At 49.4% G+C, this 12,239-nt stretch overlaps 1 protein-coding gene across 1 annotated transcript in view; it reads right to left on the minus strand.

Annotated features, from left to right (window-relative positions):
* Positions 1-681: 681 nt before the first annotated feature.
* Positions 682-12,239, minus strand: part of map3k15 (mitogen-activated protein kinase kinase kinase 15) — a 28,976-nt gene continuing 17,418 nt past the window's right edge. The window contains 12 exon segments of the mRNA XM_080793453.1: positions 682-1,050; positions 1,746-1,822; positions 3,133-3,242; positions 3,387-3,499; positions 4,335-4,662; positions 4,927-5,032; positions 5,356-5,541; positions 6,721-6,901; positions 8,613-8,796; positions 9,421-9,604; positions 10,960-11,117; positions 11,597-11,702. Coding sequence (XP_080649579.1) covers positions 960-1,050; positions 1,746-1,822; positions 3,133-3,242; positions 3,387-3,499; positions 4,335-4,662; positions 4,927-5,032; positions 5,356-5,541; positions 6,721-6,901; positions 8,613-8,796; positions 9,421-9,604; positions 10,960-11,117; positions 11,597-11,702 — 1,824 coding nt within the window. The 3' untranslated portion in view covers positions 682-959.

Genomic DNA, 12,239 nt, shown 5'->3' on the forward strand with positions numbered 1-12,239 from the left:
TTGAGTAAACTAAAGACCTGGAGGCGTGGTCAATGCTCTTTGGCCACTCAGAATAGCCAAATGGCATTGATCACGCCTCCAGGTCTTTAGTTTACTCAAGTTAGGGAATAAGACCTGGTACTTAAGACACGCAAAATACAGCCCCTAGTGTGTATGTCACAGAGTTTTCTATCGGCATTAAAATGACGAATTAAACATATGAATAGTGCAGGTAGATTAAAGGCACAGTCCACTGTTAATTAAACATATGGATAGTCCAGGTAGATTAAAGGCACAGTCCACTGTTAATTAAACATATGGATAGTGCAGGTAGATTAAAGGCACAGTCCACTGTTAATTAAACATATGGATAGTCCAGGTAGATTAAAGGCACAGTCCACTGTTAATTAAACATATGAATAGTGCAGGTAGATTAAAGGCACAGTCCACTGTTAATTAAACATATGAATAGTGCAGGTAGATTAAAGGCACAGTCCACTGTTAATTAAACATATGAATAGTGCAGGTAGATTAAAGGCACAGTCCACTGTTAATTAAACATATGAATAGTGCAGGTAGATTAAAGGCACAGTCCACTGTTAATTAAACATATGAATAGTGCAGATTAAAGGCACAGTCCACTGTTAATTAAACATATGAATAGTGCAGGTAGATTAAAGGCACAGTCCACTGTTAATTAAACATATGAATAGTGCAGGTAGATTAAAGGCACAGTCCACTGTTAATTAAACATATGAATAGTGCAGATTAAAGGCACAGTCCACTGTTAATTAAACATATGGATAGTGCAGGTAGATTAAAGGCACAGTCCACTGTTAATTAAACATATGAATAGTGCAGATTAAAGGCACAGTCCACTGTTAATTAAACATATGGATAGTGCAGGTAGAAGGACCAGTCCACTGTTAATTAGGGTGGCCATAAGGGGGAGCTGTTTTGTGACGAGTCCGCTCTACCACTCATGCCTCCTCCTCCACGTCGTCCACCCGCAGCCTCTCTCGTTCTCGGTGCCTCTGGATCGCCCGCCAGACGCGACACAGCACCCCGCCCCTGAGAGAGAGAGAGACATAGAGACATAAAGACAGAGAGAGAGAGAGAGAGAGAGAGAGAGAGAATTTATCTATGAGAGTACATCTTATTCAATAGACTTATATCTCTATATTCTAGGAGTGAATATATAATTATGTCTGTCTGGGGACCCCTGGGGGGTCCCCAGACAGTGGACCCCTAGGGCCCTAGAGGGCACCAGTGGAACAGTGGACCCCTGGGGGGTCCCAGTGGAACAGTGGACCCGTAGGGGGGTCCCAGTGGAACAGTGGACCCGTAGGGGGTCCCAGTGGAACAGTGGACCCCTATAGGGGTCCCAGTGGAACAGTGGACCCCTAGGGGGTCCCAGTGGAACAGTGGACCCGTAGGGGGTCCCAGTGGAACAGTGGACCCCTAGGGGGTCCCAGTGGAACAGTGGACCCCTGGGGGGTCCCAGTGGAACAGTGGACCCGTAGGGGGTCCCAGTGGAACAGTGGACCCCTAGGGGGTCCCAGTGGAACAGTGGACCCCTGGGGGGTCCCAGTGGAACAGTGGACCCCTAGGGGGTCCCAGTGGAACAGTGGACCCCTGGGGGGTCCCAGTGGACCCCTAGGGGGTCCCAGTGGAACAGTGGACCCCTGGGGGGTCCCAGTGGAACAGTGGACCCCTAGGGGGTCCCAGTGGACCCCTGGGGGGTCCGCGGACCACAGCTTGCCTACCGGAGGCGCAGGAAGTGCAGGTCGTCCTTGGTGACGTCGTTGAGAATGTCGTGCAGCTTGAAGTCCTCCGCCAGGAACTGACAACACAGAACATGTTATTAAACATGTTATTAAACATGGTAACATACAGAACACATGTTATTAAACATGTTAACATACAGAACATGTTATTAAACATGTTATTAAACATGGTAACATACAGAACACATGTTATTAAACATGGTAACATACAGAACAAATGTTATTAAACATGGTAACATACAGAACACGGGAGGTAATCTAACGCGACTAGCGACGGGACCGCGGTGGGCCGTCTAACACATAATCTTTGCTTAGAATTGGACGGAATGATTTAGATCAAGAGTTTGTTTTAAGATTTTCAAACTCGTCGGACATTTTCGATGACGTCCCACCGGAAAATAACATGGAATGTTGCCCAACAGGTGCTCCCAGCCTGTGGAGCGGCGCTCCCAGCCTGTGGAGCGGCGCTCCCAGCCTGTGGAGCGACGCTCCCAGCCTGTGGAGCGACGCTCCCAGCCTGTGGAGCGACGCTCCCAGCCTGTGGAGCGGCGCTCCCAGCCTGTGGAGCGGCGCTCCCAGCCTGTGGAGCGACGCTCCCAGCCTGTGGAGCGACGCTCCCAGCCTGTGGAGCGACGCTCCCAGCCTGTGGAGCGACGCTCCCAGCCTGTGGAGCGGCGCTCCCAGCCTGTGGAGCGGCGCTCCCAGCCTGTGGAGCGACGCTCCCAGCCTGTGGAGCGACGCTCCCAGCCTGTGGAGCGACGCTCCCACCCTGTGGAGCGGCGCTCCCAGCCTGTGGAGCGACGCTCCCACCCTGTGGAGCGACGCTCCCACCCTGTGGAGCGGCGCTCCCAGCCTGTGGAGCGGCGCTCCCAGCCTGTGGAGCGGCGCTCCCAGCCTGTGGAGCGACGCTCCCAGCCTGTGGAGCGACGCTCCCAGCCTGTGGAGCGGCGCTCCCAGCCTGTGGAGCGGCGCTCCCAGCCTGTGGAGCGACGCTCCCAGCCTGTGGAGCGACGCTCCCAGCCTGTGGAGCGGCGCTCCCAGCCTGTGGAGCGGCGCTCCCAGCCTGTGGAGCGATGCGCTCAGCCTGTGGAGCGATGCGATTGGTTTTGGTATCAGTAAATCTCCGTACTACTAATCAATCTCCGTCCTGAGCGCTGGGCGTTACTCATTGATTGAACGGAGAACTCCGTCCTTGCCGCTCAGGGTGTTAACAACATGCTAACTCATATAAAACATGTTAACACACATATAAAACATGCTATTAAACATGCTAACTCATATAAAACATGTTAACACACATATAAAACATGCTATTAAACATGCTAACTCATATAAAACATGTATTGTAGCGAGAACTATTTCTCACCTTCTCTATGGTGTCGGGATCCGCCCGCTGCTCTTTTAGCCAATCAGCGAGCTGCTTGTCAGGCTCGTGGTCAGCTGACACGTGGAAGATGGAAGGAGGCGGAGCTACATCTGGATAGAGAGAGAGAGAGAGAGCGAGAGAGAGAGAGATCAACGAACAAACCAATTGATCAAATCAACCAAACCAACGAATCACTCAATAAATGAGTCAATCGATCAACCAATCAGTCAGTCAGCCAATCAGGAGCTCCGTACCTGCAGGTCTGTGTCGGAGGCGGGCCAGCTCCAGGTCATGTGACCTCTGCTGCAGCGTGCTCTTCAGGATGTGTTGGTACTCCTTCTCCTTGTGGAGCAGTTCCTCTAGCAGCCTGAGGGGGGCGGCAGAGAGACAGGTTTATACTGAGAGACAGGTTTATACTGCAGTTCCTCTAGCACCCTGAGGGGGGCGGCAGAGAGACAGGTTTATACTGCAGTTCCTCTAGCAGCCTGAAACAGTAGTTTCCATTTAGTTTTCATTAAGTTTCCGTTTAGTTTTCGCCAGTGAAAAAAAGGCATTCGACGGACATTTTCCGTCATAGTGTTAGTCTACAAGATCTACAAGCTCATAGCGCGGCACTCGGTGCCGCGCTATGAGCTTGTAGATCTGCTATTTTTCAATAGCTATAAAAGGCATAACATAATTTAAACACCCAAAAGGGGTTTCCCGGTCCAGGATGGGGGTTAGCGTAGCCGTAGCGTCAGTGTTGTTTTTGGCAGCAAATTTCTATTTTAGTTTTAGTCATTAGTCTCTTGAATAGTTTTCACTTAGTTTTAGTCACATTTTAGTCACCTGGAACGTTCTAGTGTTTAGTCTAGTTTTAGTCGACTAAAATGTGTTTTGACAGGCCTTGATGTCGTTGTAATGACATATTTTACTGAAAATAGCAGATATACAATCTCACTCTCAGATTGTATATATCTGCTATTTTCAGCATGCAACCCAGCATATAACTGGATCTCTTGTCCACTATTGTCCCTTCCTAACATTTTAGTCTAGTTTTTATTTGTTGGCGAAATTGTCAGTATATTTAGTCTTAGTTTTAGTCATCATAGATTCGTTTTTATGTAGTTTTAGTCAGTGAAAAAAGGTAGTCGACGAACATTCTTCGTCTCAGTCTTAGTCGACGAAAACAACACTGCGTAGCGTATATATATAATACATACCTGTTGGTCTCCTGCTTGAGGCGACCCAGCTGCGCCCCCAGTGGCTGGTAGTGGTGGTGCAGCGGCAGCAGCGGTGGCGAGCGCTGCAGCAGTGGGAGCTCGTGGGAGCTGTGGGCGGAGCTCGGGGCGCTGCTCACGCCCGAGGTGGAGGAGTGGGAGGGGTCGGCGCTGTGGTGGTGGGCGTGGTGGTGCAGGAGGGCGTGGCCTCCCGCGGGGGCGTCGTCGTTGGGGCCGGCGGGGCCGATGAACTCCGCCTCCTCCACGTCCACCTCGTCGTCCTTGTCCACGCCCTCGCTCTCCGACGCCGGGCCGAAGTGCGTGTGCAGCTCTGGGGGGTCGGAAGGGTCACAGGTCACAGGTCAGAGGTCATTCTAAACCGTGGACATTATATATACGACGATAGGACTCACCAGGGATGAGGACAGTGACCTCAGTGACCTCTGTGACCTCTAGGACTCACCAGGGATGAGGATAGTGACCTCTGTGACCTCTAGGACTCACCAGGGATGAGGATAGTGACCTCTGTGACCTCTAGGACTCACCAGGGATGAGGATAGTGACCTCAGTGACCTCTGTGACCTCTAGGACTCACCAGGGATGAGGATAGTGACGGCTGCCTGGACGGCCCTCCTGATGATGTTATCCATGGCGAACATCCAGTGCGGTTTGATGTGGTGGTTCCTCAGAACCTTGTTGACCTGGACGTGCACGCACGCACACACACGCACGTACGCACACAAACACACACACACACACACACACACAGTCTGATTTACACTTGGTTGCATGCTGCTGAAAACAGCAGATCTACAAGTTCAAATGGAACCAAACATTTTGGTTCTATTTGAACACTCTCAGAGGTAAATTAACATTGATTTCTACAACATAAATCGGGGGTCCCAGAGATAGAAATACAATTAAATAGGGGGGTCAGACAGGGGAGGGGGGTCCTTGAACTTAAACAGGTTGAGAATCACTGCCAGAGCCTTCTCTTATGGGCTGATTCTCTGAATGGACTGACCGAGTCCTGGAACCCGAACAGGACCAGCTGGATCTGGTTGATGCAGGTGGAGTCAAAGTCCAGGTCCAGCTTGAGCTTGGAGATGGTGGAGGCCATGACGCGTCTCTCTGGGGAGTGGATGAAGTCTCTGAGGATGCAGATGATCTGCTTGATGTGGTCCACGGACAGCTGGAGCTCCTCGCTGCCCTGGGGAGAGAGGTCAACACGTGTGAGTCCCTAGACTCCTTCAAAACCTTCTCTCAGAGAGCACCAATACGGACAGCTGGAGCTCCTCACTGCCCTGGTGGTGGGGAGAGAGGGGTCATCACATGTGAGTCCCTAGACTCACAATCATTAACGAGTTATAGCTAACCCATCTGGGACACTGAGGCAGAACTTAACATAACGAGTTATAGCTAGCCATTATGGTGCTATAGCCAGTGTTGTTTTTGGCAGAAAACTATCTATCTAGACTCCTTCAAAACCTTCTCTCAGAGAGCACCTATATGGACGGCTGCAACTCCTCGCTGCCCTGGTGGTGAGGAGAGAGGTCATCACATGTGAGTCCCTAGACTCCTTCAAAATCTTCTCTCAGAGAGCACCTATACGGGCAGCTGCAGCTCCTCGCTGCCCTGGGGAGAGAGGTCAACAAGTGTATGGATAGCTGCAGCTCCTCACTGCCCTGGTGGTGGGGAGAGAGGGTCATCATCACATGTGAGTCCCTAGACTCCTTCAAAACCTTCTCTCAGAGAGCACCTATACGGACAGCTGCAGCTCCTCGCTGCCCTGGTGGTGGAGAGAGAGGTCAACACGTGTGAGTCCCTAGACTTCCTTCAAAACCTTCTCTTAGAGAGCAAACTGGCCCCTGTGAATTAAGTCCGAGCCGACCGGAACCGGCCCAGTTGGGTCTGGAACCACTTGGGTCTGGAACCAGTTGGGTCTGGAACTTCCGTTACAAGTAAAAGTCTGGGATTCAGAATGTATTTGAGTGAAAGCACAAACATATTGGTAACAAAATGTAAGTACTAATTATGCAGAATGTCCTTTTCGAATGTCTAAAAATAGTTTGATAAATAGCAGATCTACAAGCTCACAATGTGTTTATAAACCCACACAAAAGCGCGCACACACACACACAGGCAGGCGCGCACACACACACACACACACACACACACACACACACACACACACACACACACACACACACACACACACACACACACACACACACACACACACACACACACACACACACACACACACACACACACACACACACACACACACACACACACACACACACACACACACACACACACACACACACACACACACACACACACACACACACACACACACACACACACACACACACACCCCCTATACCTGGATGTGGTTCTCCAGCAGGTTGGAGATGACCTTGTCCTGGTCCTCGTTGAGGACCTTGTAGAGGATGGCCCGTCGCTCGCTGTCCTTCTTCAGGAGAAACAGACCGCCGTCGCGGTCCTCCGGGGACGGGGTGGCGCTGCCGCGCCCCTCCTCCAACACCGAGCCCTCGTCTGGGACGCTGAGGCACAACCATTAACGAGTTATAGCTAACCCATCTGGGACGCTGAGGCACAACCATTAACGAGTTATAGCTAACCCCATCTGGGACGCTGAGGCACAAACATTAACGAGTTATAGCTAACCCCATCTGGGACGCTGAGGCACAAACATTAACGAGTTATAGCTAACCCCATCTGGGACGCTGAGGCACAAACATTAACGAGTTATAGCTAACCCCATCTGGGACGCTGAGGCACAACCATTAACGAGTTATAGCTAACCCATCTGGGACGCTGAGGCACAACCATTAACGAGTTATAGCTAACCCATCTGGGACGCTGAGGCAGAACTTAACATAACGAGTTATAGCTAGCCATTATGGTGCTATATAGCCAGTGTTGTTTTTGGCAGAAAACTATCTATTGTGTCTATCTTGTCATTAGTCTCTTGAATAGCTTTTCATGTTTCAGTTTTAGTCACATTTTTAGAATGTTTTAGTGTTTAGGCTAGTTTTAGTTGACTAAATATCATGAGATTTTAGTCGACTAAATTTACAGATGATCATCAAGATCATTTAGTTTCCATGTAGTTTTCGTCAGTGAGAAAACGTAGTCGACGAACATCTTTCGTCTTAGTTTTAGTCGACGAAAACGACACTGGTTATAGTTAACCCATCTGGGACGCTGTGGCAGAACCATTAGGGTGTTTAGATGGTTAAACCAGAGCCATCTAATAGAAGAGTTGCGACATTGAGGGGGCAGAAACTGAGCGCTGGAGCGCTGTTCATGCAGCCTGCACTGAGACAAGCTGGAGTTGGAAATATATAATAAATAAGAGCTATATGTGTGCAACATTACAACTGTTTTAAAGTATTGTACAGTAACAACTACAGTCTCTGTAATGTTTATGTTGTACTATATTACTACAAAACAATCTAAAAAAAAAAGATGTTAATGAGTTCAGGCACTTTTTAATATCGACAGGAACAAAATTATGTTTATTACATAATATAAATGAACCATTATCCTCCTGACCTCATAACACCACACAGACACACACACACACACACACACACACACACACACACACACACACACACACACACACACACACACACACACGCAAAGCAGAACAGACCTGATCTGATTTACGACTGAATGATAAACCAGCCTGTCTTTCTGTCTGTTTGCAAAATACAAGCTTCACCTGGAGACACTGTGTGCACAGGAGAGAGAGAGTGTGTGCGCGTGCGCGTGTGCTTGTGTGTGTGTGTGTGTGTGTGTGCTTGTGTGCGTGTTCTGTGCCTGTGTGTGCGTGCACGTGTGTGTGAGTGTGCGTGCGTGCGTGTTCCGTGCCTGTGTGTGCGTGCACGTGTGTGTGTTCGGTGCCTGCATGCCGACTGGAGCTTGTAAACTAATCACAAGTAATTCTAACAGCGGTTGTAAAAATCACTGGAGCGTGAGGTCAGAGGTCACAGTGACTGAGCGATCCCACTCCCTCCATTGGCTCCCGCATACATCACATGATCACGCATCACATACATAAAAAGTAGTTATCATGAACCATGCGTAAGCTAAGAACGTAACAGTGGAATATCTATATAATGAAACTATACATACAAGCTATACATATATACTATACGATGCTATACATTATGTACTATGACGTGCTGCTATGACTAAATGAAATGCAATTCCAGTGTTGCCTACGTAACATGCTATAAGTCCTACCTGAGGTAGCTGGCGCTGGTCGGTTTCAGCAGGTTCTCCGAGCTGGACCGGTTCTTCTTGTGGAAGAAGACGTCGTGTTTGGAGTCGCAGTCTGGGCTGACGGAGCCGTGCTCACTGCTGCTGCTGCCCCCCCCGGTGGCCTCGCACTGCAACTGCACCGGCAGGGACACGCTGCGGATGTAGTCTGTATGGAAACGCACCGCGGTGAGGAGACTCAATATACAGCATGTAGAAACAGAAATATATCAAGATTTGATGTATTAGAAATATATATGACTATATAAATGATGTATAAATATATATATATATATATATATATATATATAAATTAATATAAAAACAATAAATTAAGATATGATTAATCTCATTTGCAATAATGAGTAGACTCAATATTGTTCTTGACTGGATTTTTGTCAGGTGAAACTTGACCAATGAAAGCTCATGAAATGTAAGCAACCCAGACACAGACACAGACACAGACACACAGACACACACACACACACACACACACACACACACACACACACACACACACACACACACACACACAGAGTCGGATACAAACCTTGCCAAACTGAAACCACGATCCGGAGAGCAGAAAGAGATGAAGAAAACACAAGTCAACCGTCGTTCATTATATATCGATAATATTGAGTACCCGTCTGTAAAACAACTGCCCTTTTACCCGTCTGTAAAACAACTGCCCTTTTACCCGTCTGTAAAACAACTGTCCTTTTTACCCGTCTGTAAAACAACTGCCCTTTTATCCGTATGTAAAACAGACGGGTATCTACATGTAGATACGTACCTGAGGGCTTGAAGGCGATCTTGCTCTTCTTGCCCTTGGTGTTGTGTCTGACGAAGGTGTCCTTGAGGAGGTCCGACGCGTTGGCCCTCTTGTGAGGATCCGGCTCGAAGGACCGCAGTATGAACGACTTCGCCTCCAACGAGAGAGACTCGGGGATCTCCGGATGGATCTTGAACATGCCCACCTGGATCACACGCACGCACGCACACACACACACACACACACGGATGCACGCACGCACGGATACACGCACGCACACACAGTACCATACAAACAGTAGTCTCGTGAGCCAGACTGTTGCCTCCAAGACATTTCGAATGCTTCCCAGTCAAAGAGTCTGTCTGATAGATGCAGATGTGTCTATCCTCCCCACTTCCCCACGGCCGATATAAGTCAAAATCATCAAAGCATTAATATACACAGTAGCTTGCTCGCTCATCAGAAACGGAAATTCTGCCTGGACCATGGCTCAATGGTCCAGGCACCTTGGCTGGTAATGCCGGTGTGCCGGTGTAACCTTAAACCGGCCCGTGTAACCTTAAACATGGCTGCCTCCTAGTGGAACTAACCTTAAACATGGCTGCCTCCTAGTGGAACTAACCTTAAACATGGCTGTCTCCTAGTGGAACTAACCTTAAACATGGCCGCCTCCTAGTGGAACTAACCTTAAACATGGCTGTGTCTCCTAGTGGAACTAACCTTAAACATGGCTGTCTCCTAGTGGAACTAACCTTAAACATGGCCGCCTCCTAGTGGAACTAACCTTAAACATGGCTGCCTCCTAGTGGAACTAACCTTAAACATGGCTGTCTCCTAGTGGAACTAACCTTAAACATGGCTGTGCCTCCTAGTGGAACTAACCTTAAACATGGCTGTCTCCTAGTGGAACTAACCTTAAACATGGCTGTCTCCTAGTGGAACTAACCTTAAACATGGCTGTCTCCCAGTGGAACTAACCTTAAACATGGCTGTCTCCTAGTGGAACTAACCTTAAACATGGCTGTGCCTCCTAGTGGAACTAACCTTAAACATGGCTGTCTCCTAGTGGAACTAACCTTAAACATGGCTGTCTCCCAGTGGAACTAACCTTAAACATGGCTGTCTCCTAGTGGAACTAACCTTAAACATGGCTGTCTCCTAGTGGAACTAACCTTAAACATGGCCGCCTCCTAGTGGAACTAACCTTAAACATGGCTGTGTCTCCTAGTGGAACTAACCTTAAACATGGCTGCCTCCTAGTGGAACTAACCTTAAACATGGCTGTCTCCTAGTGGAACTAACCTTAAACATGGCTGTGCCTCCTAGTGGAACTAACCTTAAACATGGCTGTCTCCTAGTGGAACTAACCTTAAACATGGCTGTCTCCCAGTGGAACTAACCTTAAACATGGCTGTCTCCTAGTGGAACTAACCTTAAACATGGCTGTCTCCTAGTGGAACTAACCTTAAACATGGCTGTCTCCCAGTGGAACTAACCTTAAACATGGCTGTCTCCTAGTGGAACTAACCTTAAACATGGCCGCCTCCTAGTGGAACTAACCTTAAACATGGCCGCCTGTGGTTCCCCCAGCTCGTGGAAGGGGGGTTTCCCCGTAGCCATCTCTATGATGGTGCAGCCCAGCGACCAGATGTCTGCCGGGGCGCCGTAGCCCCGCGGGCCCTTGTCGATGATCTCTGGAGCCATGTACTGAAGAGTACCTGTAGACAGAACACATGTACTGAAGAGTACCTGTAGATAGAACACATGTACTGAAGGTACCACCCGGTACCCATGTGTGTTCGGTTTGGTACCTGCTTGGTCCCGAGGTTCGGGACCCACCCCTAGGGGTCAGGGGTCATAAGGTCAGGGGTCATAAGGTCAGGGGTCACAAAGTCAGGTGTCACAAGGTCAGGGGTCATAAGGGCAGGGGCACCTTCCTACCTACATGACTGCCTGCCTAAATATGTCCCAAACCGCCCCCTAAGGTCTTCCACTGCTGGCCTGCTCGCTTTGCCTAAAGAAAATGGCAACTAAAAAATACGGGGAAGCAGCTTTTTGCTTCTAGGGGGAGACGGCGTGGAACAAGCTCCCACTGTACCTTCGTCAGACAGCCTCTGTAGACATTTTTAAACAGCTCAGGGTCATAAGGTCAGGGGTCATAAGGCCAGGGGTCATAAGGTCAGGGGTCATAGGGTACCTGTGAAGGTCTCGGTACACGGGTTGACCCCGGCCAGGCGCTTCGACGTCCCGAAGTCTGAGATCTTCAGAACCCCACTGTAGGTGTTCACCAGGACGTTGTCCCCCTGAGAGAGAGACATAGAGACACACACACAGAGTTCAGAACCCCACTGTAGGTGTTCACCAGGACGTTGTCCCCCTGAGAGAGAGACATAGAGACACAGAGTTCAGAACCCCACTGTAGGTGTTCACCAGGACGTTGTCCCCCTGAGAGAGAGACATTGAGACACAGAGTTCAGAACCCCACTGTAGGTGTTCACCAGGACGTTTTCCCCCTGAGAGAGAGACATAGAGACACAGAGTTCAGAACCCCACTGTAGGTGTTCACCAGGACGTTGTCCCCCTGAGAGAGAGACATTGAGACACACACACAGAGTTCAGAACCCCACTGTAGGTGTTCACCAGGACGTTGTCCCCCTGAGAGAGAGACATAGAGACACAGAGTTCAGAACCCCACTGTAGGTGTTCACCAGGACGTTGTCCCCCTGAGAGAGAGACATTGAGACACAGAGAGAGAGAGAGAGAGCATTATGTAGGTGTTCACCAGGACGTTGTCCCCCTGAGAGAGAGACATTGAGACACAGAGAGAGAGAGAGAGAGAG

This window comes from Protomyctophum bolini (genome assembly GCF_963924005.1).
Source record: "Protomyctophum bolini genome assembly, chromosome: 21".
Lineage (NCBI taxonomy): Eukaryota > Metazoa > Chordata > Actinopteri > Myctophiformes > Myctophidae > Protomyctophum > Protomyctophum bolini.